The 27,197-nt window shown below is 46.1% G+C and overlaps 1 protein-coding gene across 1 annotated transcript in view; it reads right to left on the bottom strand.

The window, feature by feature from the left end:
- Positions 1 to 292: 292 nt before the first annotated feature.
- Positions 293 to 27,197, bottom strand: part of LOC135900969 (cyclohexanol dehydrogenase-like) — an 84,669-nt gene continuing 57,764 nt past the window's right edge. Inside the window, exons 6-9 of the mRNA XM_070533721.1 lie at positions 17,978 to 18,014; positions 12,046 to 12,109; positions 1,808 to 2,042; positions 293 to 461 (exon numbers count right to left, since the gene is read on the bottom strand). Of these exons, the coding sequence (XP_070389822.1) occupies positions 1,812 to 2,042; positions 12,046 to 12,109; positions 17,978 to 18,014 (332 nt within the window). The 3' untranslated portion in view covers positions 293 to 461; positions 1,808 to 1,811. The remainder of the gene's footprint in view (positions 462 to 1,807; positions 2,043 to 12,045; positions 12,110 to 17,977; positions 18,015 to 27,197) is intronic.

Raw genomic sequence — 27,197 nt, 5'->3', positions numbered from 1 at the left:
TTGCGTTTACGCCTTTAATAATGTGGCATATTCGGTCACCGTGGAACATGTTGGTGTTCATACACTTGGATAATGTAGGCACTTTCTCACTATATGAGGTGTATAATTCCCCGAAAAACTGGACGCGCTCATCGAGCTTCTTCGCGACCTGAGCGCGAACAGCGGGAGCGCCGAAAACCTGCCGACGCTATCACGTTAATGTCGCTCAGTGAAGAAGATCTGTCTCATGGTTCCAAATGCTGGTTTTCGTGAAATCAGACAGGTAGAACGGGACATTCCGCCAGTTCTCTGAACTGCACTGCTTTTAATGTTCCTTACAAGGTCTTAGTTTTGGAGCCAGTTCTTGGCGTCATGCCCTTGTAGGCCCGCAAAAACTCGCGGGTTGCGCTGGCAGCTGTTGATGCTCACGACGGATGGCGAAGGCTGCAGTGGCGCGCTGGCATCGGGCGTGTCTGGATTCACTGGAACGAGCATCACCACGAGAGCATATTACATAATGGCTAATTTTGAATTAAAGGAGTCAAACGCATATATGTGTACTATCTGTAAAAGACAGGAAGTTAGTTTTGCGTTCGCACTGCGCGTAACTGCGTCTGAAGCGCGTGGTATCCACGATGGTAGCGGCACACTAAGTGGCGTAGCGCAGACACGAGCTCTGACGTCTTCGCAACAGTCAACTTTCAGCTGGGGCATTGTCCTCTCAGTTCATCCACTGTGAAGCTCCTAGCGCGCTTGCGGGGACGAAATGAGAGGGGAAGAAGAGATAACTTGACTTCTAGTTGAAGGATTTGAAAATTTTTTTGCGGCATGGCATTGGCGAGAAGACGTTCTTTAATGGTTGAGCCATTCTTTGATGTGATAGATGAGTGTTGCAGGCTGCTTAAAAGTAGCGAATGCTGAATTTAAAGGAAGTCTCTTAAGGGCATTAGGATGATAAGTGAACCATCTTGAAGTGGTATGAAGCTATAACTGCTTATTTTCTCCTTTTGAGTTTGAGAAAGCCTAATATTATTTAAAGATATGCGACTAACACATTGGACGTTTGGTGGCTGCGCCCCGTATGTTTCGATTCACTTATTTTCCGCAGGGTGCCTATTTGCCCTATGCAGTTTTATTTTTGCCATGACATTGCCGTTTCCATGCCCAAGAAACCGTACATCTTCACTGCGATCAATTTTTCAGTGAGTTTTAATCAATTTTTTCAGCGGACGTTTTGGAGATGACATCCTGCACAACATGTAGTGCCTACAAAGAATGTGAAAAAAGAAACTGTGTACTGAATAAAAGTTCATTTTGTCGTCTCAAGGAGTGCGCAGCTTGCTTTGCTAGCTTCTTTCACATTGCCGCTTGTTTAAGAATTTACCAGAGTGCCTTCATCACAATAACATACGACCACGATGGGAGTTAAGTTGTAGGGACACAATATATTTTTGCAAAAGAAACGCAAAGAAAGGAAAGCAAGGACTTCATCCAATATGTCTAGCCGCAGTAATCAAGGGGACGCATGGCAGACCGCAGATAACTTTATTTTGCCCTTAGGTGTTAAGTGCTGAAGGAAGGCAGCACGTTCGACGTGCGTCCTCCATAATCAAACCTAAACTTTGTAAGCAATTCGAACTAGCATGCGTAACTCTTCATCCAATATTTACTGTATTGCAGAGCCGTGTATGCGTTCCTGTTTAACCTCATAAAGCTCAGAAGGGAAATTGTTTCTCTGAAGAGCTCGAGTCGCCAAACATTCCTTGATTTATAAGACAGTGGAGTTATTTGTACAAAATGTAGCGTGTACTTAGATCTTGCAGCGTACCTTGTCAGCATAGAAAGGTTATGTCTTTGGCTTCTCGCGCAGTCTTGCGCGTATCCGACGATCGGGCGGGACCCGAGACGCTGGACAGAAGGAAGAAGCCCCCATCGATGGGCATAATGGTCCCCGTGACAAACGCTGCTTCATCAGATGCCAGGAAGGCGATGCAGTCAGCAACTTCGTCCGGTGTGCCTACTCGTCCCAGCGCATGCAGGGGCCCGGCCATTTTATCCATCAGCTGCACGAACAAAAAGGTCAGACAGCAAAGAGCAAGGGAATGTGGCCATTTACTGGAAATATTATCCAGCAAATTAGGCGAGCCTTACAGGCTTTGCATGCATTACACATAAAAGAGAAGAAACAGAGCGCATACTAGTCCATTCTGCAAACTCTACTAATATCTCTCCCATGGTATTCCTGGAACCTATGCCATATTCCCCCACTGACTTGTTCCCAGCCTGTTTCTTGCCTACCTTGGCATTGAAGTCGCCCATCAGTATAGTGTATTTTGGATTAACTTTACCCATCGCCGATTCCACGTGTTCATAGACATTTTCGACTTCCTGGTCATCATGACGGGATGTAAGGGCGTGGATCTGTACGACCTTCAATTTGTACGTCTTATTAAGTTTCACAAGACCTGCCACCCTTTCGTTAATGCTATAGAATTCCTCTATGTTACCAGCTATATCCTTATTAATCGGGAATCCGACTCCAAGTTCGCGCCTCTCCGCTAAGCTCCGGTAGCACAGGACGTGCCCGCTTTTTAGCACTTTTTATGCATCTTTTGTCCCACTAACCTCACTGAGTCCTGTTACATACCGTTTACTGCCTGCTAACTCCTCTAATAGCACTGCTAGACTCATCTCACTAGATAACGTTCTAGTGTTAAACGTTGCCAGGTTCAGATTGCAATGGTGGCCTACAAAATTTCGCAATTACACATTTAGCTCGCCTGCAAAAGCACAAGCGACCCGCAACCTAATGATCCTTCGCATGGTTAGCGAACGTATCCCCCACGGTCACTCCATCATATTCATTTGATTCATAAGGCAGCAGGATGGCGGACACCAAAATGGCTACGAGGAACTACCGCCAAAGTAAAGACGATCGTTTTCTTTTTTTTGTTGTCGAGGGGATTTGCTGCAAAGCACCAAGAATAAAAGAAATTTAAACAAAAACTACCAACTCTGCATCGTGCAAGAACTGCAGCAGTGTCATTGCAAACTTGTCCCAAGGAAAAGTACGACCCCAAAGCCGTAGTTTCCGATTAGGACTACGTGTGTAATGTGGAACCACACAACACATCACAGATCAAGCCCCAACGGCCATGCACTGCGCAAAACCAGCGAGGCAATAACATATGTCTGGATAATGTACTCATGCCCGTACGTGTAGCTCCACGCTACCCAACATAATAAGCTCCAAGCTCTGGTACGTAATTGTCAGCGAAGTGGGAGCACCCTCCTGCTCTTTTACCACGTACACCCTTGCAATTTTTAACAATATCTCGCGAGCGTTGACAGCATGGCATGTCAGCTGCCTTGTAGCGGCGAGGGACGGTGGGATTGGCAACTTTATATGCGGGCGTGCTAGGTGAATTTTTGTTCGAATGTATTCTGGGGCGTTATTCGCTTTAGGGGTACCTCACCGCTACAAGGCCACTGACGCGCCGCTCCTCGCTTACAGAGCTCGCTTTATATAGTAACTTCAGCTCACAACTTAAAACCAGAGATGAAACATCCTCGAACAGCCCAGACACAGTCCTGACCGCGTGCCTCGCTTGGAACCACCACTTTCGTTATAGTAGCCGGTACTGCGATTTGTAGTAATTCCCGTTTCCGGGACCATTGACCTCGAGAGGGATCTGGGAAGAGGACCAAGAGCGGCACACCTCTTAAACCAAGGACACGGCGTATACTATCGTGGATGGAGTTCCCATACCAGAGGAGACTACCACAGGAGTAGTCGGACCCCAGTCAACATTTCTGAGGCATTACAATGCGGTCTGGTCGGCCACAGACGTCGGAACATAGGGTCTCGCAGAAGCCATTTCCTAACTTGAACCCTTCACTCGCAAAATTATCGTGAAATCCAGTGGTGAGAGTGAGTTTTGTGACTTCGCGCTTAACGTACTCCTTGTCCATACACATACCACCACGAAGACCTACATGCTGGCCCATGCGCAACTCCTGAGTACTACAGGAATGGGTCCCTGGCCCTCACGATATAAATAATGTCTTTATCCGCGAAACCTCTTCACCAAGCCAGCTGAGCAGATGGCCAGCGTACTGTTCCCCAAGAGCAATTAGAGGAGAACACCGCAAACAAGGGCGCGCTAAGCTCAGAGACTTCCGTAAATTACTGACTTCTTCATTCTCCAGCTCCATAGTTCTCGTGCGCATGTGGCGCACTTATTCGACAGGCGCTGATACAAAGATTGTCATATCATGCTTTCCTTCATAGCATCGAATCCAGAGGTGGTCACCTACATGTAACGCCTGCTGGCAGTATCTTCGCGCTCCATACATTTAATAGGGCTGCCTCAGGCGTTTTGAAACCCTTATCTGTTCGCCCGCCAACACCCATTACTCCTCCCTTCAGCGTGGGAGAGCTTGGGCCGTTCCTCCCTAAGATCTATGCCGATGCTATGACCCCTCCTCTTGGCACACATTCGCCGCCATGTTCAGGGCCCATAACCTCACCATAAAGCGACAGGAAGCGCTAACCTGCGTTACTACGGAAGACCCGGTCTAGGCTTACTCCTAATAACCGTTTTCTCTCTTTTTTCTCTCTCAAAATTTATAGCGCGAGTACAGATTACACAGATACGCCGCCAATGCTTGGGTAATGTCAAAGAATGGAGTGTGACTGACGTCAGTGCGCAAGATTATTTGAAGGACCTTGATTGCTGCTTATGTATGAAGTCCTGGGTTAGGAATTTATATACCTAAGTGCAGCGGTGGCGTAGAGGTAGAACACCCGCCTCGCGTGCAAGAGGTCCGTGGTTCGAATCCCGGTGCAGGCAATTTTCCACCGGATTTAAAAAACAAAATATCCGCGTGTTGATAAAATTGCACAAACAGGCCTGGAGTGTGGCCTGATCCCGGTGACCAGAACTGGTAACGCACTTCCTCACCAGAGCAGGATTGGCCACCCTGGTGCAGTACTTGGCCACAACCTCCTATATGAACATAACAATCAAACCCCGGCCCTCAGTCGCCAGCAGCTGCGAAGCAACTGACCACGGCGGCGGTCAGACCTGCAACGCAGGAGAGGGTGCTAAGAATCACTGACTCCGGACAGGCCGCCGATGGAATATGAACCTGGCAACGTTTAACGCTAGAACGTTATCTAGTGAGGCGAGTCTAGCAGTGCTATTGGAGGAATTAGAGGGAACTAAATGGGATATAATAGGGCTCAGTGAAGTTAGGAGGCCAAAAGAAGCATATACAGTGCTAAAAAGCGGGCACGTCCTGTGCTACAGGGGCTTAGCGGAGAGAAGAGAACTAGGAGTCGGATTCCTGATTAATAAGAATATAGCTGGTAACATACAGGAATTCTATAGCATTAACGAGAGGGTGGCAGGTCTTGTTGTGAAACTTAATAAGAGGTACAAAATGAAGATTGTACAAGTCTACGCCCCTACATCCAGTCATGATGACCAGGAAGTCGAAAGCTTCTATGAAGACGTTGAATCGGCGATGGGTAGAGTGAAAACCAAATACACTATACTAATGGGCGACTTTAATGCCAAGGTAGGCAAGAAGCAGGCTGGAGACAATGCAGTGGCGGAATATGGCATAGGCGCTAGGAATAGCAGGGGAGAGTTATTAGTAGAGTTTGCGGAACAGAATGATACGAGGATAATGAATACCTTCTTCCGCAAGCGGGATAGCCGAAAGTGGACGTGGAGGAGCCCGAACGGCGAGACTAGAAATGAAATAGACTTCATACTCTGCGCTAACCCTGGCATCATTCAAGATGTGGACGTGCTCGACAAAGTGCGCTGCAGTGACCACAGGATGGTAAGAACTCGAATTAGCCTAGACCTGAGGAGGGAACGGAAGAAACTAGTACATAAGAAGCCGATTAATGAGTTAGCGGTAAGAGGGAAAATAGAAGAATTCCAGATCAAGCTACAGAACAGGTATTCAGCTTTAACTCAGGAAGAGGACCTTAGTGTTGAAACAATGAACGACAATCTTGTGGGCATCATTAAGCAGTGTGCAATGGAAGTCGCTGGTAACTCCATTAGGCAGGATACCGGCAAACTATCGCAGGAGACGAAAGATCTGATCGAGAAACGCCAATGTATGAAAGCCTCTAATCCTACAGCTAGAATAGAACTGGCAGAACTTTCGAAGTTAATCAACAAGCGTAAGACAGCTGACATAAGGAAGTATAATATGGATAGAATTGAACATGCTCTCAGGAACGGAGGAAGCCTAAAAACAGCGAAGAAGAAACTAGGAATCGGCAAGAATCAGATGTATGCGTTAAGAGACAAAGCCGACAATATCATTACTAATATGGATGAGATAGTTCAAGTGGCTGACTAGTTCTATAGAGATTTATACAGTACCAGTGGCACCCACGACGATAATGGAAGGGAAAATAGTCTAGAGGAATTCGAAATCCCAAAGGTAACACCGGAAGAAGTAAAGAAAGCCTTGGGAGATATGCAAAGGGGGAAGGCAGCTGGGGAGCATCAGGTAACAGCAGATTTGTTGAAGAATGGTGGACAGATTGTTCTAGAGAAACTGACCACCCTGTATACGCAATGCCTCATGACCTCGAGCGTACCGGAATCTTGGAAGAACGCTAACATAATCCTAATTCATAAGAAAGGAGACGCCAAAGACTTGAAAAATTATAGACCGATCAGCTTACTGTCCCTTGCCTACAAACTATTTACTAGGGTAATCGCAAATAGAATCAGGAACACCTTAGACTTCTGTCAAGCAAAGGACCAGGCAGGATTCCGTAAAGGCTACTCAACAATAGATCATATTCACACTATCAATCAGGTGATAGAGAAATGTGCGGAATATAACCAACCCTTATATATATACATTTCATTAATTACGAGAAAGCGTTTGATTCTGTCGAAACCTCAGCAGTCATGGAGGCATTACGGAATCAGGTTGTAGACGAGCCATATGTAAAAAATACTGAAAGATATCTATAGCGGCTCCACAGCCACCGTAGTCGTCCATAAAGCAAGCAACAAAATCCCAATAAAGAAAGGCGCCAGGCAGGGAGATACGATCTCTCCAACGCTATTCACAGCATGTTTACAGGAGGTATTCAGAGACCTGGATCGGGAAGAATTGGGGATAAAAGTTAATGGAGAGTACCTTAGTAACTTGCGATTCGCCGATGATATTGTCTTGCTTAGTAACTCAGGGGGCCAATTGCAGTGCATGCTCACTGACCTGGAGAGGCAAAGCAGAAGAGTGGGTCTAAAAATTAATCTGCAGAAAACTACAGTAATGTTTAACAGTCTGGGAAGAGAACAGCAATTTACAATAGGCAACGAGGCACTGGAAATCGTAAGGGAATACACCTACTTGGGCCAGGTAGTAACGGCAGATCCGGATCATGAGACGGAAATAATCAGGAGAATAAGAGTGGGATGGGGTGCGTTTGGCAGGGATTCTCAGATCATGAGCAGCAGGTTACCATTATCCCTCAAGAGAAAAGTCTATAATAGCTGTGTCTTACCAGTACTCACCTACGGGGCAGAAACCTGAAGGCTTACGAAAAGAGTTCTACTCAAATTGAGGACGACGCAACGAGCTATGGAAAGAAGAATGATAGGTGTAACGTTAAGGGATAAGAAAAGAGCAGATTGGGTCAGGGAACAAACGCGAGTTAATGACATCTTAGTTGAAATCAAGAAAAGAAATGGGCATGGGCAGGACATGTAATGAGGAGGCAAGATAACCGATGGTCATTAAGGGTTACGGACTGGATCCCAAGGGAAGGGAAGCGTAGTAGGGGGCGGCAGAAAGTTAGGTGGGCGGATGAGATTAAGAAGTTTGCTGGGACGGCGTGGCCACAATTAGTACATGACCGGGTTTGTTGGAGAAATATTGGAGAGGCCTTTGCCCTGCAGTGGGCGTAACCAGGCTGATGATGATGATGATGATACCTAAATATTGAAAATTATTATGAGGGACCAGAACTCGTTTCCTTTGTAGCTTGTACTGCGTGCGAATGGATAACAAACTTTCCTTTATGGCGCATCCTCCACCTTGCAGGATTTGGTGGAAGTGATTTGTCACATTCAGTCTCCCTTTTCTTCCAGTTGTCGATTAATTCACACTCTCGCTGCGTTCAGCTAGCCTCTTTCATGTTAGCTCAGATGGTAGAGTGACTGTCCTGGAAAGGCGTTGGTCATGGGTTTGAATGCCTAACGAGGACAAAGTTTTTTCCGAAATGTGAGTTTTTTTTTGTGAGAAACCCATGTGGTTTTCCTTCGTAGCTTCATGCTACTTCCTGATCGGTGACGGTTATTCATTTCATGATGCGTCCTCTACTTTGCGGGATTCCACTGAAACTGATTTGCAATCCTAAGTAAACACATGAAAGAAATAATGACGGTTCTGTTTTGAGCTATGCAGCGGTGGGCATCGGTAAGTGTGTCACATTCACGCGACACCTGTATGATAGACTAACATATGCTGTCGACATTTCACAGTTATTTACATCAGAACCTCGAGAATTATTTATCACCTGAACAACGTTGCTCTAGAAAGAAACCACATACAAATATTTGACAGCTACAGATATGTCACGGTTAATTCACGCCCATTACGTTATTACCAACCTTGAACACATGTTAGGCTACCTGCACCGTAACTTCAAGGGCGCGCCCTCTGATCCTAAATACCTACTTTATAAAAGTGTATTAGGTCAAAAATGTGAATTTGTAACACCTTCTTGGCATCTCGAACAAGACTGTCTAATTACGTGATTAGAAATTGCACAAACTCGCTCTGTTCGATCATTTGGTGACTTAAGACTGGTTTGGCGCACGTGGGATCTTGGTATACATGTGATCTATTGAGCGAAGAACAACCCTTTCGCGTCGCCAAGCCTGTTAATGATTGTAAAGAGGTGTGAAAATGTAGTTCTCACTTAGCGAAGAAGCGATAGATAGTTTCATAGTAGGTAAAATGAACCCTATACGGGCGTTAATAAAGTCAACATTGTCGAACGTTTACTAAATTTTACCCTACACTGCGGTCACTCCGGGGTCGGCCCACATGGCCCTGCGATAAAAAGCCATGCTAAACAGACCTGTAAGTAAACAAATAAATGTAAGATTTTTTGTATAAAATTAAGATCTATAATAATTTTATGATTTAGCGATTCTTTTCTTTAATTGGTAATGCCCCCTGTAGTTCAATGACTCACTTCAGTAACCGACAACATGATACCAGAAACGTTTTTAATGAAGCAAGCTATAACAGGGCATGCAGCCTAGAGCACCTATATTTTGCGGAACCAACAGTGTCCAAAAAGGAGGAAAACATACAGCTTAGTTACCAGCTTCTCACGATCCGCGTCCTGCAGCGACCCTTTGGTTAAGAAAACATGGCAGGCTTGCAGATTTGCGCTCCTCTCTTGCTGCGTCTCAGCTTTTAACTTTCAATAAAGTTTTCTCTCTCTTTACTTGAAGCGTTTTTAGGCTCCTGTCATATTCAGTAAGGTCAGCTCCTCTTTCTTCGCTTAGTCCGATGTGTGGCCTATGTGATATCGAGAGAAGTTTTTGGCTATTATATGCGTAAGTTTCTATCTAATATATGCGTGAGTTCTATACACTCCAATCTACGGTCGTAATACACGAGTCCTATATTGTAGGGCTGGATATTATGCAGCTTTATATTAAATTGCATTACACATTAGGCCACATTTTCTAGGAACTTGAACGCTTGCTGGCATTCATTGCAATTAGCCAAAGAGCGCCGGGAGGTGATCCACCAGCCACGGGCCAACAAATATCAACGATTATTCTAGGGCTTCGTAACGACGGCCACTTCGAAAGTTGATGCCACAGAATTACCTATGGACGATTTCTAGGTTTTTCACTGGCCCTACCGCAGGACCCTTCCCCTACCCCCGCCAACAATTAGGCGCCGTGCTTACTAGAGGATTCGAACCAGAACATAGCGGCACTCAGTAACCTAAACCTTCCGTGAAACATGTTGGCCCGTTACAACACAGACTTTCTATGCAGCGCGCACATAGAGTTTTCAGTGTCGCTGCCAGATGTGTCCAAAAGAAAACGAGGAAAAATAACAAAAGAAAAATGTGAAAACCAGCTGTTAGTGAAGATAAACAACGTGTGAAGGACTACAGAGGACGCACTGAAATAGCCAGGTCAGTTCGATGTACTTACTCTACGCATGCAATTTTAATAAAAGTACGGAGGAAATTATTGGTACAGTAATCTAGGTTTGTACTGATCTCTCAGGGATATTTCGCGGGAAAGTAATTGCTAACTGGAATCAACTGTATTTTGACTATTATAATCTGTAACTCCTTCTGTGACGTGTAAAAATATGATGTCAACAAAATTCCACGCGAAAGAAAACGTCGATATAGATGGGCGTAAGAAAACGAACAAAAAGTTGCACTGTACTAAACGAAACAGGCGGTCTGGAAAATAATTTAGGGTCGGACAATGGTACGAAGAAAACAATGCGACAATAATTCCGCAACATACCAGCATTTTTGATTCCCCAATCCTAATACACATAAATGCATATACCATGTACGTCGACCTTCGCCTCGCCCGCGTTGACTTCGATTGGCACACTTCTGCTATTTCTGGTGTATTTATACCAGAACTACGGGCACTACATCACTGCAATCTAAACTTTGGTTTGCCGTCTTTTTGCCATCAGATTGTTCGTTTAGCACTCTTTCACAGGCTTCATTGATCCTATATTGCATGTACAGTTTTTTTTACAAGACCGCATCATCCATCTCTCCGTGTGAGCCACTGTCCTAATAGGTGGGAGCTCAAATGTTTCGCACAAAACATTTTTCTCAGTCTTTCTCACTTCGTACACGTATAGAATGGAACAACCTTATGGATGATATCGCACCTATAAATATCACAATTTTAGAGCGCAGCTCTTGGCGATTCCTGCGGTGATCGTCGGCGTAACCGAGCGAAAGAGCACAGCGAACGATGAGAGAGCAGCGGTGGATGAAAAACGCGGCGAGAGAGAAGTGGCGCGAGTAGGAAAGCAGAGGATGGCACGGCGAAAGCGTGAAAAGAAAAGTTTAGAGCGAGAACGGTGGCTACGAGATGGCGCTAGAGTAGCGCGCGTTGTCTGGGAAGGTTTTTTTTTTTTTCGGCAGCGGCTTCTGCGAATCGCGCCCACGCGTCACCAACGCACTGGCCCCACGGCTTCGCGATCTGCAGATTAGCGAGGCACTGGCGCCGCACTTCTATCCGTATGCAGCGTGCCGCACGAGACCCATTGTCCACACCAGCCAATATATCGCGAAATGAAAACACGTATAGAGCTTCGCTGAAATCTTTGATTACGGAGTATCGTAATTGTCGGTTATTTTTTCTTAACACTTTACCTGAAATTATATTACCAAGAACTTTTGCATTGTTTGTTTACTTTTATGACCGTAGCCAATATCGTACAACAGCAAACGTTTTTATCTAAATTTTTGTCCCAGCATTCGTTCTTTACTATGTATCATACTTAGTACCACTCCCCTCTATAATGCGTAAGGCCCTGAGAGTGTGACGAATAAATAAAAGAAATTAGGAAAATTACACCAGAAAGAAACAAATCAGTTGCAGCTAGGAAATTTAACCTTGCGTATACAGTGTGACATACAATATCAGATTTAACAGGGTTCCTGTGGTCATAGGGGCTTCATGATGAAACTGAATATACACAAATTGCACCACTAAACACTATTTCAAGTGAACTGATGTTTCTGAAATCAATTCCCAAATGTCAGTGCTGCTGTGCAGTCTTGGAGGGCCTTTAACCACAGACACATATTTTGGCACGTAAAATCCCATAGTTTTAACCATAGACACAGTGCTGCTTGCAACATTAAATGCTACTCTACACGAAAGAAAACAGTTAGAGCAAATATATTTAGAGCACACCAGACAATCTGATACGATGCAAACAATTCTGCCGAATTTTTATTATTATTACAATCATTATACTACTAGTTATGGCACGTACCTCCATGTGTTCTTCTACGCTGAGCTCAGGCCTTTTCCCAATCAACGTCTTGATACGACCCGGGCTGCAAAGAAAAAGTACATAATTTTTATGATACTTTGCCTGTCATTTTCGCCTACTTCGCATGTCGCTTTCACACTTGCGCAAGAGGCGATGCCGGGCACAAAGGGCATCATCCCCATCGGCTAATAAGGTAAGCTTCAGGATGAGATTCCACCTCATTTATCTCCATTTCCCCTTTATCAACTCTGTCAGCCCCATAATTCATTCGCTGTTTACCGAACCCACGTAACACCTTTCTCGGAAATAGTTCATTCTTTGCATCCGCTGGTTTCTTTTTTTATTGCGTTATCGGAACTACGTTGACTTGCTCGACGTCATCAGTACCGCACTCCGGGTTTACGAAGCCTTGAAGCCTGGATAGCTTTGCGCCTCTCTGATATCGAGGCATCCAGTTTTAGGCTAGGCCACCCATATCACGGCCTCGATGCGATGACGACGGCCTTGCTATGTGGTCACAGTAGTACTGTGCTGCGCAATGACTACGGATGGAAAATATTGTAAGTGCGGACACTCCACCAGAAGATGTGCCCAGTTATTGTTCGCTCCTTCTCCAGTCAGATGACGATACAAGGGATCCGACCAACCTGGTGCAGCCCTACTGGAAGTGCTACAGGATTTTTTGGTGCCATGGCTTGTACATACCAGCGATTCCATGATATTCCCCATTTTCTTCTGTGCCTAGGGATCTAACTTGTAATTGAGGACAGCCGTCCATACTTGGCTTTACAAATTTTCCCATACATTCACCGGTGTCGGCTGGTGCATTTGAATTGGGAAACAATTCAGTTTTTTGGCCGAGCTTGTTGCCTGTCAAGTTTCACGCACAAATGTGTGCGTGCGGATCTTTAATTCGGCAAGTTATCGAAGCACAGCACATGCTGCTGACACCCAATCATATCAGTGTATTTTCTATTCACTGATACTGTTCGAAATGACGGAGGAGCAATGAGGAGATGAAGCTGCACGCTGGGGTCCTACTCAGAGAGGAGCCGCCTCTGCTACAGTGAACACTATCTGGCGAGCGCTCATGCCGGCGCTAGTGAGTGTCAACATGTAAACACTCCTTGCATACACAATGATTACTACGCGCACCATGACGCACTTTTAATGCACTCCACCCACGTCACCACAAGCGGTCATTAAACTCTAGATGTGATGTATTGCGTGGTCCTAAAGGCAGGCAGCTGACCACTGTTGCTCTCACATGCTGCCTCAACACACCAAGGCTATGGGAGTGGTTATCCTCAATATACAATTAGAAGAATAACGGCAGCCGTGGTACTTAGGTAACAAAGATATGCAGTAAATATGCAATCAAGCCAAGGCAGTCTTCTGTCATCTTGTTGAACTGCGTAAATACTTTTTTAAAATTCTGGTGTTTAGCATACCTAAACAACGCAGTGGCTTGCTATGGATGCTGAAAAGATTTTGTCTAGCCATCACTGGGGGGGGGGGGGGGGGAGGAGTGGCGTGAGCTTTGCTAACGACACCTGCGCTGTCGCGGTGGTCTCGTTTCAGGGTCAGCACGCTATGATAACGTTGCAATTCATCCATACATAGCACTGCAATTGGACCGTGTCTGTGAATAGTCTGGTGTGTTTCATTCATATTTCTCATTGTCACATTCTTTATTATTTGGCATATAAATTATTTCACTAAAGCTTAGAAGGTAGACGCCGCCCAGTCATATATGTTTTCTCGAACACGCTCTGCAGGACTGCAACATTCTCACTAGACGCTTTACCGTAATACTGAGAGTGGTGAACTTTAATACCACGGAAGCCGTAACAAAGTTTCCATATGAACAAGAATTTGAACTTCTTCAGGTTTAACGTAATAGTTCTGCGGAAACCTGCAAGGTGGAGAGACGTAACAAATAAAGCGAAAATCAGATATCCACCCAATCGTGCCAATTGCTACAAAGGAAACCCATACGGGTTCCTTGAAAGAAAAACCTCGCAGTTGAAGAAAAACGCGTTCTGGTCCGGGACTTAACCCCGGAACCACCGCCTTTCTAACGCAGCCACTCTACCGTCTGAGCTAACCAGGCGGCTAGCAGATGGCAGGGCGAAGTCCTTTGTAGCAATTGCTGCGATCGGGTAGATGCCTGATTTTTCCTTTAATAATTGCTTCTCTTGAACTTGTGGGTTTCTGCAGAACTATTACGTCACACGCTTGCCTTTGTTTCGAATTGTTGACAAATTCGGCTACGTCTTGCCATCTGCTAGCCGCCTGGTCAGCTCAGACGGTAGAGTGGCTGCGTTGGAAAGGCGGTGGTTCCAGGGTTATGTCCTCGACCAGGACCAATTTTTCTTCAACTACGTTTTCTTTCAAGGAACCCGTATGAGTTTCTTTTCTGGTAATTTTTACGATCAAGCGGATAAGGGTGACAAAGTATCTCATGGTAGGTAATAAGTACCGCCACTGTCGAATACTTAAAGTGCAGCTGAACGACAACAGAGACTCTGTTGTTCTGGTGCCCATTTATGTGCGTAACGAGAAAACCATGGAAGTAAACGCGTGAACAAGAGCAAAAACTGGACAGAACGAAATGCTGAACTAAATGAGCGCCTGCATTCGTCCAGTGCGCTGCTTGTTTTTGCGTGTGTGTGATTTTCTTGCGCTGTTTTTTCTTCTTCTATTTCTTCTACGCACCAGCTCGACCAGCACTTAACCTCGTGGCATGAGGCAATTACGAAAGGAAAACATAGCCCTGAGAACGTTCTGTTGACTGCACTGTGCTGTTCACTCAAAAGGACAATGTAACTGAAACCTACATGTGCGCAATTCCTAGCCATCCATGTGGCTAGCCGCACGTCACGCTAGTACATGTGCGCACAAATGTACTACAAGCCTTATTCAGCCCCGACAAACTTGCAAAATATGACAAAAGAGCACGTATTAGGCACCCAATGTTTTAAACAAAAGCGCTACCTGGTTAATTGCTGGAGCCCCACCGTACGCTAAGCCAGTTAGCGTGGGGTGATGTGACCTACAAGTTAGTGCGAATGAGCTCGAATCTGTTCTGTGCTATGTAACAATAGATCACGAATAAAAGCTGTACGTATAATGAAGAAGAAATTGCGGCCACTGACCAAGTCAAGGTGGAAAAACAACACACAGAGACGTTTCGGGAGCCGTACGGGTTCCTTGATCCCGAAACGTCTCTGTGTGTTGTTTTTTCACCTTGACTTGGTCAGTGGCCGCAATTTCTTCTTCATCATGTTACCTGACCATACGAACTTTCGTCGAACTCTTGACTGTACGTATAATGCACGCCCAATTCGTAACAATATCCATGTTTCCAAGGCACACAAACAGTTTAATCAGAAAGAGCACGATGTACGACGCCTCCTATTTAGCACATTGGATCGCACAGTTCTGGCTTGTGATACTTGACTGTCTAATTTATATAGCAGAGAATTTTCAACCAAGTATCTCAAAAACACAAAGACCGCTTAACAAAATGGCACATCACATTTCATGCTTAGGGGGCCCTAGATTCCCTCGGAAGGTTAGGACTGGTGAAGTTTAGACAGTGCTGAATAACGGCCACGTCCGTCCTATGCGGCAGAGGTTTTCCGGGTGAGAGGAACTAGGTGGTAGTGTTCCTAAATCATATGGACATATCGGGCAACATTGAGTAACTCTACAGCGTTATCGAGAGCGCGGCCACCGTCGTAATAAAGCTAAATAGCATATATGAACTAAATATATTGAACTAAATGTATGAACTAAATGTATATATATATATGAACTAAATGTATGGATATATGAACTTCATGAAATGATGAAATAGAGCAGTTTTCTTAATGTGTTGCGTAAGCGGAAGTTTTCTATACTAAGGTGCACAGTAAATGAAGCAACGACCTATCCTTCATTGAAAGTGGGGACGAACTGGACATAGAGGCTCTTTGTGTAACTAGCGATGAATTTAGAAGGACTTTTCGAGACATGTCGCGACGAAAAGGGCCAGGAGAGCACGGAATAACAGTCGATTTGATCAAACATGGACAAAATATTACGCTTCAAAAGCGTGCGGCCCTTCATGCCCAATGCCTCGTGACTTCAGGTGTACCAGAGAGCTTGAAGAATGTCAACATTATACTGATCCATAAGAAGGGAGACTTTAATGAATTCAAGAGATATAGGCCATTAGCTTGCTTTCAGTATTGTAGAAAATATTCAAGAAGGTAATTCCCAGGATTATCAAAGCAATACTTGACCAATCAAAGAGAGCATGCTGGCTTCAAAAAGAGGTGCTCTACGATGAATCACGTTCATCATACATCAGGGAAATTGGCAATCTGAGCAGTAAAGGAACTTCTAAGATGATTTTTATAGGATATGAAAAAAGGTGTTTGATCCAGTAGAGATAGCACTAGTGAAGGACGCATTCCGTAATCAAGGAGTACAGGAGCATACGTGGATAGCTCCCTAGTAAGCTGCAGATTTCACAGCGGCCCTAATTCTCCACAAGGCAAATAGGAAAATACATATCGAAAAGAGGTCAGCCAGGAAGACTCAATTTGCCCTATGCTTTGCATTGCATGGTTAGAATAAATAAACAGGCTACTAAATTTGCTGATAAACGGCGACTATCTAACAGATCAACGTTGAACATCTTTCATTTGGTTGGAGACGAAATTTTAGAAATTGTTGATGACCCTAACGAAGAATATGCAAGAGTAAGGTTGAAGATTAATAAGGAGAAGACAAAGGTAATCTCCAATAGCCTGGCGAGTAAAAAATAATTAATAATTGCCACTCAGTCCCTAGAATTTATTCAGGTGAAGCGCTCACAGAAGGCCGTGGTCACTAAGTTCCCCAGAAAGGCTGGCCATAGTTTCGGTAGCAGGACCTATCTCATTAACACAAGGGGAGAAACTAAGCCGTTAACAAGGAAGCTTGTCACTAAAACTGTGAGACGTAATGCTAAGAGATAATTAGAGAGAGGTTTGGAACAGAGACTAAACTAAGAAAGCCGATACGCTGATATTAGGAGAAAAAAGTTCAAGCGGGGCAGGTCATGTAAATCGAGGTACGAACAAGCGGCGGAAAATTGAGTTACACAATGGGTTCCAAGAGAACGGACGCGCAGTCGAGGACTGCAGAAAGTTTTGTGGTGTCCGGAAACTAGAAAATGTGCATGCGCATCATCGAATCGGCTAGCGCAACACAGGCGTATTTGGATATCGCTGCAAGAGACCTTCGTCCTGACAGCAGATATAAAAATGTGCTGATGGTAATGAGGATAAGATATTTTGATATATTTCCTTCATTTTCTTACCTTCTAATATTTAACCTACCCTATCTTGTGGCCACTGGACATACTCCTATCGTTGGCCAATCATTTTTTTTATTATTAGATAATGGGTTATAGCATATATGTAACATATGCCTTTCATCATCATTTTACCACTGTGAGCATCGCAGAGAGCCATTAACGTCGCTGCGTCAGTGAATCATACGGTGCCTGCGCCTAATCTGGTGTTTGAATTTAGGCGTCGCTTGTGAGCGATGTACGGTAGAAATATAAACATCGCAGGAGATGAAAGTTCTGTTCATTGCAGCACCATAATGTCCTTTCGGTGGCGTACAAAAGTCATTCGTACCATCGTCGCTATTCTATACCCTTCACCGACGTCGTCGCGTTGCTGTTTTCATCACTCAGAGGCTCGCATCACACCAGGATCACAATCCAGGATCCAAAGCTACCTGTCAATTGCTTCGTATAAAATCAATTCCCACGGTGCGTAGGATCAGCAAAGCTTTTATAGTAGCTGTGTTAGTCATTGTCCGCATGGAAACCTTAAAACAGAAACAGTTGAATAAGCAAATCCAGCGACAAACTGCATAGCGCTCTTACTTGATTGAGTTGACACGTACACCATACGGAGCATTCTCTGAAATGAAATAAGGAAAAATGGTGACCGAACTTAAATCACAATTAATTCTTTTTACACAATAGAAACTCGATTTAACGAAACCTGATTTTAGGAAGTTCCTGATCTAACGAAGAAATTTCCATTCCCTGGCAAGTAGCCATGAGGTTTAACGTTGTCATCAACCGAAATTAAGGAAATTAGCTTGCATTAAACCCGATTTAGTGAAACTTTTTCAGAAATAATTGAGTAATAAAAACTTATTTCTTTCTAATTTTAACGCAGACGGGCGTTTCTTCGCGCATGCGTTCTAACGCTATCGCCCTACCTTTATTTTGACAAGGCTGAATGCCGCCTCCATGCACAAAAAAACGGACTCAGCAATCGCTAGCACTCTTACATACCAGATAGCGCTAGGTACAGCAGTAGTCGGGCCGCCATCTCGGTCTTCTTACACGCGCAGGTGTGGGTTGGCGCAACATACAATGCTGCGTAACTTTTTGATGTCGCTACGTTACAATTTTAGATTTCGAATGAACGAAAAATCTCGTACTCGATTTTTCCGAACTTCCCGCTTTAATGGAATAATTCGAACGCGTTCATCACTTCGTTAAATCGAGTTTCAACTCTATTAACACAATCGCACTCACAGCACCTGCGTCAAAAGTGATGCATTTTCAGGAGAAGCTCCGAAAGTTAAAGCTGTGGGAGTGCCTCTTATCAGAATTCGATAAAGGGAATTTTGAATGACCACAGGTATGAACTGAAGTCACAAAACTGTACGAGTGGTTAAAGACTACGTAGGCAAACACACCAACTATAACAGTTACTTGAAGACGTTGATAATTGCACTAATTAAAGCAATGAAGGCAAGCACGTTTTCATGGATGACCTAGATTACAGTTGACGACAATGCGCGTAGAATTCGAGCAATGCAGTGACGCAGCGTATTCCTGAAGTCACGTTTATATGTCATGTGTAGTGGTCATTATGAGACCTTCGTTGATTCGGCGATATCGGTCATTCTCCGATATCGTCCAGCTTTGCTGTTGACATGCTTGCCAAGGTCGCCCATGATCATGGCGGCATGACGACGACTGTACTACGCCAGCGCAGTGGCGACGATGGAATGAAAAATAAGTAATGAGGCCGATGGGAGCGGGGGGGGGGGGGATGGACCAAGAAATGGAGTGTAACAGCGACGGCATGACATAAATGGTATGTCAATTCCTAAATGATGGCGATAGTATAACGATGAGAGAGGGACGATGACTTGAGGTCTATGACATGACGACTAGTGCACGCTGAAGATGGCGTGACGATAATAGTATGAGAGCAACTGCATGATGAAGCTGGAAAAACGACGATAGCACGACCATGACGGCGACGGTAAGGCAGTGGAATGGTGATAGCGACTGTGTGTTCACGATCGCATGAAAATGACGGCACGATCAGGATCGAATGACGACATCATGATTACGAAACCATGACGAACAAAACAGATGTCAATGGATCGACGAAGGCGTTATGACTGTGACGGCATGACGACAATGATGTGACAACGACTGTGTGACGACTATGGCTGATGACTGCGTGATGAAAATAAGGTGCCGAAGTTCAAATAACGAGGAAGGCATGACCGCGATGGCATCCGACAATCTATGATGACTGCATCGTGACGACTGTATTAAGATGACGTCATGACAGCGGTATGCTGCGGCCACTAATATGTGACGACCATAGCGTGACGACGGCTGCCGGATAAGTGTCAGATAACAATGTTAAAATTACGACATTGGCATGACCATGATGGCACTGCGACGGTGGCGTGAGAAAGAATGTACAACTACTGTATCACGACGATGGCGTCACGATGATGGCATGGAGAGAATCGTCTCATAAAGCTGGAATGACGATGATACAACGCCCGCGACGGAATTACGACCACGAGGATGTACCGACGGACCCAAGCTATTGCACAACTTGCACCGCTGGATCGAAGTGGAAAGCATGAAGACGACGGCATAAGATGGGCCAGACCACGAAGATGGAATGACAACGACTGAAGGCCAGGACGGCATCGCTACGGCGCTGTGAAAACAAGTGCCCCACGACAATGGTGTGACAAGGACGGCACGACGAGAGTCGGATGGAAAAACTGCAATGACGACGATGGAACCACGACGAAGGCATACCGACCATGAGCACAAACCTATTGTTCCAAGCTGGTAGACAACTATCGCCACTGCGCCGGCTTGAGAGGATATTTATCTAGCGGAGAGTACTCATAGAGCCTCCTCGGGAGAAGAAGGATGGACTCGACGAGTGCCATCAGGCATGTATGCTATTTTCCAAAACATGCAAAACTTCTTCCGGCGCGCCTACTTTAAGGTCTCCTTCAAGATCACTTCATCAATTTGCGTCTCACTTAATAATTTCAAGGATGCCGCACAATATTTAGAAAAGGCCGGGGTTGGCATCTTTTCAATTCAGCTTAACTGGTATTTTGGTCTCCGTCCCGCCGATTACACTCCAATATTCCTTGCTGAATTCCTGGCGACAATTCTGGCCATCCGAAGATTGGGTACACAGGTATCCAAGGTAACAGTGGTTACAAGCACGCTTTAGGTCTTTGCACATTTAACTTCCACTAATCGGTGCCCCCTTTGGAGTATATTTTCGACTGTTGTTCCAGAGAATTTGTCTGAAGTCCGCTTTGTCTGGGTCCCCGGACATAGTGGAATCGTTTTAAGGGAATCAGCTGACTCGATCGCATCGTCATCAATAAATGGTCCGGACTTACATGTTCTTCTTGATTTCTCTTTTATAACAGGAGCCAGATTCAAACGCCTTTTATTGGTGGCTTGTAATGAATCATCCATTCTTTCTGCACATGGTTTTCAACATCGAAAATTTCAGTGGAACATGAGCAAATGCCTTTCATCCCAATGCCAGGTGACGTTGCCAAGATTCCGCTGTCGAGTTCGCTGCCTAAATTTTTACCTTCATAGATCTGCTCTATCCATAATTAACCTCTGTTCTTTCTGTAAGGAACCAGAAACTATTGACAACTTCCTCCTTTCTTGCCTCCGCTTCTCCTGCTTCGGCAAAATGTTCCTTAATTTTCAAGCTAGAAAATTAGGTTTAGCAGTTACAACATCCAACATTTCGTCTGTTGGTGCCTGTCAATTAGGCACAAGCGATGATTCGATGATTAGTTCAAGTTTATTGAAACATCCGGAAGGTTACGTTGCTAGGGTACTGTCCAGTGGACATTTCATTTTACTGTGATTATTTTTCCTTAGCTTATCAGTTTATTATTCTTAAATTTCTCCTATCTATAGGTACTCACAATATCTGTGTTATCAGCTAATTGCCAAATGATTCGTTCTAAATCTTCGTCCTTAACCCTTTTATTATGTTGCTAGGTGTTCGTTTCATTCTATACAGTGTGGTCGATCCCCCTCGTGGTTACGAGAGATGTCTTTAGGCAACAATAACAACAACAACATATAGGCTCGACGATGGTTGCCGCGGCATCAACGCAGACACCTAATAAATAAGCGGCAATGTTTTTGTGAGAATTCTGCTCCTACAAGTTGGTGACCCAGACGTGATACCACATCACAATTGTATGCGTCTACCAAGTTTCTTCTCTACGCCATGGAACCGGCTGCCCAACAACGACGTCCCGAAGAAAACGGAACGTCTTCCGTGGCCACACTCAAACCTCACAATTTCTGGCCCTTAAATTGTGAACTCTGGTTTGGCCACATAGAAGTGCAGTTTCGCCGTCACCGAGTCACATCTCAGGCGGCCAAGTACGAAAATATCCTGAGTGCGCTTAAGCCGACCATTGCAGCTTTGGCCCGCGATATTTTGCTATGTCCTACGTCCATGATCAGTAAGACACTCTTAAGCGGGAGTTAGTACGCCGCACCACCGACTCTGAGTCGCGACGGATTCTACAGCTCCTCTTATCGGAGGAACTTGGTGACAGAAAACTGACTGAGCTGCTGTGCCACGTGACACAACTTGTAGGAACAAAATGCCTATGAAGAATTGCCATGTATTTATCAGATGACTGAGTTGATGTCGCGGCTACCATTGTCGGGCCTGTATGCCTGTTGGCGCTAGTACAGCCACTTCTTCGTCCTCCACCGAGGGGGCTCTATGAGCACTGTCAACTGCAATATATATAATGCCGCGACGCCATCAGCGCCCAACCACGTTGACGAAAAAGACGACGACCTCGTCTGTGCAAGCGAGGCGCTAGAGAAGAAGAAGCCTGGACTGAGCGCTTGCCCTAACTCTCTCGAATAAATACCGCTCTCCTTTCTTGTCTCCAGTGGGCCGTGACACTGGTGGACGTGCTGGGTATCGCATCAACACCTAATGATAGGGACGACTGCATCCAGCCCTTTAAGACATCATCCACGCGTCGAGACACCTGTGCACCGCGCAAGCCGCCGCCTGCAAGGTCTGTGCCCGGAATTCCGCCTCTTCCAAGGAACGTTGTCAGCGACCTCACCGACTCAGGAAATGGCGCTTGCAAGTCCAACACAGGTGACTGTTCAAAACAATCTAGTCCCCACTAGCTTCCACGGTGACACGTATGAAGACGCCAAAGACTGGCTGGACCAGTACGAACGCGTAGCTAAGGTCAATCAGTGGCGTCCGGACCAGAAGCTTTCCAATGTGTACTTCGCTCTTGAAGGTAGCGCAAGGACGTGGTTCCAAAACCACGAGGCACATTTGACAACGTGGGACGAATTTTGCCGTCGGCTACTTGACACCTTCGGAAGCACTGATCGCCGAGATAATGCACAATGCCTTCTCGAGTTGCGCATTCAGAAGCCAAACGAAAGTGTTTCGATGTTTGCCGAGGACATGTCTCGTTCCTTTCGCCACGCGGATCCCAACATGCCTGATTCCAAGAAGCTGAGCCATCTCATGCGCGGCGTCAAAGAACAGCTATTCGCTAGTCTCGTGCGTAACCCGCCTACAACTGTAGAAGAGTTCATTAAGGAAGCCACAGCAATCGAGCGGGCGCTGCAGCAGCGTTGCCGGCAATACGAACGCCTGACTAATGATGCGCCTGCAGGAGCCGCAGTATTGACAGCGACAGACGAGACCTCGCTACGTGAACTAATAAGAGACATTGTGCTCGAGGAGATTGCGAAGCAAACTGCGACACCGAAGGAGTTCACTGTTGCTTCGGTCGCTGAAGTTGTCCGCCAAGCGCCAAGAAATCCGGCAAGCATTTGCATCACCTGAGCCACTCCCTCAACCGTGTCCTGAGCCACGCTTAGAGCCGCGCGCATACAGCTACGCGGACGCTGTTCGACGCCCTCTTTCTACCGGGCCAGTACAGCAGTGCCACCAGCGGCCACCTATTGCTGCCTGGATACAGAGGGAGCATTTCAGGCGACCCCAGTTTCGCAGGACCGATGTATGGCGCACTGCTGATCGCCGACCATTGTGTTTTCAACGTGGCGAACCAGGGCCCATTTATCGTTTTTGCCCTCATCGCCAGGGTGGCATCCAGGAAATGCCACCTGCCACTCCACGACAGTTTCCTAAGAGACATCGACGCTTCGACGACAGTGTCACTCGGGAACAAGGCAGCTCAGCTAATCTCCGGTCGCGCTCGCCGTCTCCGTTGCGTTATTCTTCGCCGAACCGTCGCAGTTTCGCCGACGTGGTAAGAGGCCGCTCTCCAAGCCCACGGCGGGGAAACTGAAATCGGCGACCTCCGGGGGGAAGGTTGCAAGTCGTCGAACCGCCGAAAGTCCCCCAGCATTACAGAGAAATGAGCAGAGCAGCCCGGAGAATCGGAACGCCGACGAATTTGTGAGTTCCGACCTACTTTTAACGATTGATGGGCACGACGTGACAGCTTTAGTTGATACTGGCGCCGACTTTTTGATAATGAGTGAGCAGTTGGCAGACCGGCTTAAGGAAGTCAAAATGCAATGGACGGGCCCTTATATTCGAAATTCCGGGGGCCAGATAATGACACCTACAGGAAAATGTACCGCACGACTCTAGAGAGGAAATACAGCTTTTGTCGCCACTTTTATGATCTTAAAAAAGCGCTACAGATCACTCATCCTTGCAATGGACTTCTTGAGGGAGTACGGTGCCGTCGTTAACATACGGGATGGCGAGATAACCTTGTCAACTAGTACAGAGACGAGCCACGACGAAGAGCGCCAACGTACATCGTTACGTGTCGCCGACGACGACGTCTGCATACCACCACTATCATGCAGTCTTGTCTCCGTCAGTTGCGGAGAGCAGTATGACAAGGACGGCGTAGCCGAACAACTAATTGAACTTCTGTTTCATCAAGGTGTTGCCATCGCTTGCGGTATTGTCAGCCTAATCGGTGGTCGCACAGAGATACTTCTGACAAATTTTACCAATGAACGCCGGCACATCAGTAAAGGCACCGCTGTGGCATACTTTGGTGAAATTGACCACGTTCAACACTGCTTTGCTGTAAAAGAAGAATCGACCACCGATACGATGCCACATGCACCCGTCGTCGACGTTGACCCAGGTTTAGCGCCGCAAGAGAAACAAAGTCTCAGGGAACTGCTTGACGATTTTAAGGACTGCTTCTCTACAACGTCCCCAGTGCGTCAAACACCACTGACGAAACACCGCATCATTACGGAGGAAACAGCACTACCCATCCGACAGCATCCGTGTAGCGTGGCTGAGAAAGAGCGTGAAGCAATACAGCAGTAAGTCAAGAAAATGCTAGAAGATGATGTCATCCAGCCGTCAAAAAGCCCTTGGGCATCGCCCGTGGTACTCGTTCAGAAGAAGGATGGTAGCCTGCGGTTTTGTATCGATTATCGCAAGCTCAATCGGATTACAAAAAAAAGATGTGTATCCCTTACCACGCATCGACGATTCCCTCGACAGGCTACAGCATGCACGGTACTTCTCATAGATCGACTTAAAAAGTGGATACTGGCAAATAGAGGTCGATGAGCGGGATCGCAAAAACACTGCATTTGTAACGCCTGATGGGCTCTATGAATTCAAAGTTCTCCCTTTTGGTTTGTGTTCCGCCCCAGCCACGTTCCAAAGACTAATGGATACTGCACTCTCAGACCTTAAGTGGAAGACTTGCTTAGTCTACCTAGATGATGTCATTGTTTATTCTGCCACATTTGATGAACATCTCAGACGGCTACGGTCGGTTCTTCAAGCCATACGGTCCGCTGGGCTTACCTTAAAACCTGAAAAGTGCCACTTTGGATATGAATAACTACAGTTTTTGGGCCACGTAGTAAGTCACACAAGTGTCAGACCTGATCCTGAGAAAATCGCAGCCGTCGCAAAGTTTTCCAGGCCTACAGACAAAAAGGCAGTCAGACGCTTCCTGAGCCTATGCGCATATTACCGGCGATTTATTGCGGGTTTTGCACGCATCGCCTCACCGCTTACCTGCTTAACCAGAGATGATGTCACGTTTGTGTGGGGCGAGGAGCAGGAGGCGGCATTTAACGAGTTGCGGCACCGTCTACAAACTCCGCCTGTTCTTGCCCACTTTGACGTGGATGCGCCGACAATGATCCACACCGATGCCAGCAACGTAGGTTTAGAAGGCCGCACCACAAACAAGCCCAGATTGTTCTCGAGGCACCTGTCATCATTCTGCCTGCGCAACAGTGTTCTTTTTAGGAGGAAATTCTCTTCAACAGGGAAGAAATATCTACTAGTCGTCCCTAAAACACTCCGCAAAGAAATTTTGCAGGCCTGTCACGACGAAGCTACCTCAGGTCACTTAGGCTACATAAGAACATTAGCATGGATCAAAAAAAAAGTATTACTGGCCACGGCTCGCAGCACAGGTGAAGCACTACGTTCGAACGTGCCTTGACTGTCAGCGGCGAAAAGTGCCACCTACGAAACCTGCCGGACTATTACATCCCGTTCCAGTGCCTGCAACACCGTTTGCACAAATTGGGATGGACCTTTTGGGCCCATTCCCAATATCTGCTGCTGGAAATAAGTGGATCATAGTCGCGACAGATTACCTTACGCGATATGCTGAAACCAAGGCACTTCCTAGCAGCACAGCAGCCGAGGCCGCACAGTTCTTCCTCGAAAACGTCGTCCTGAGGCGCGGTGCTCCAGCGGTCATCGTAACCGACAGGGGAACCGCGTTCACGGCTGAACTTTTGCGAACTGTACTCACCCTCAGTGGCACGGCACACAGAAGGACGACAGCCTATCACCCGCAAAGCAATGGACATACGGAGCGCCTCAACAAGACTCTCGTAAACATGCTGTGCATGTATGTCGATGTGGAACACAAGAACTGGGACCATATATTTCCCTACGTAACGTTTGCTTATAATACGGCTCGGCAAGAAACAACAAGAATGACGCCATTCAGTCTCCTCCACGGTCGAGAAGTGACTACAATGCTGGATGCTATGCTTCCTCATAACTTCAGCGATTCCGAGACTGACGCCGCAGATTTTACAGAGCGCGCTGAAGAAGCAAGACAGCTCGCGCGCGTTCGCATAGCTAGCCAGCAAGACCGTGATGCCAGACTTTACAATGAACGCCATCGATGCGTCGTCTACCAGCCCGGGCAAAGAGTGTGGGTTTGGGCTCCAGTACGCCGCCGAGGCCTCGCGGAGAAACTTCTGCGACGATACTTCGGACCGTACAAGGTTTTACGACGCCTTAGCGACGTCAACTATGAAGTCGTTCCTGACAGCCCATCCTGCTCGAGGCGCCCTCAGGACCTGCCTGAGACTGTGCACGTGGTGCGCATGAAACCGTATTTTTCTGAATGACATGGACACGCTCTGGTTTGCTGGACACCAGATGCTACCCGCCGAGCATCGGGACGATGCTCTTTCTGGAGGAAGGCAAATGCTGCGACGCCATCAGCGCCCAACCACGTTGACGAAAAAGACGACGACCTCGTCTGTGCAAGCGAGGCGCTAGAGAAGAAGCCTGGACTGAGCGCTTGCCCTAACTCTCTCGAATAAATACCGCTCTCCTTTCTTGTCTCCAGTGAGCCGTGACAATATATATATAGATAGATAGATAGATAGATAGATAGATAGATAGATAGATAGATAGATAGATAGATAGATAGATAGATAGATAGATAGATAGATAGATAGATAGATAGATAGATAGATAGATAGATAGATAGATAGATAG

This window comes from Dermacentor albipictus, chromosome 2 (assembly GCF_038994185.2).
Source record: "Dermacentor albipictus isolate Rhodes 1998 colony chromosome 2, USDA_Dalb.pri_finalv2, whole genome shotgun sequence".
Taxonomy (NCBI): Eukaryota; Metazoa; Arthropoda; class Arachnida; order Ixodida; family Ixodidae; genus Dermacentor; species Dermacentor albipictus.
This window is presented reverse-complemented; position numbering and strand designations above follow the sequence as displayed.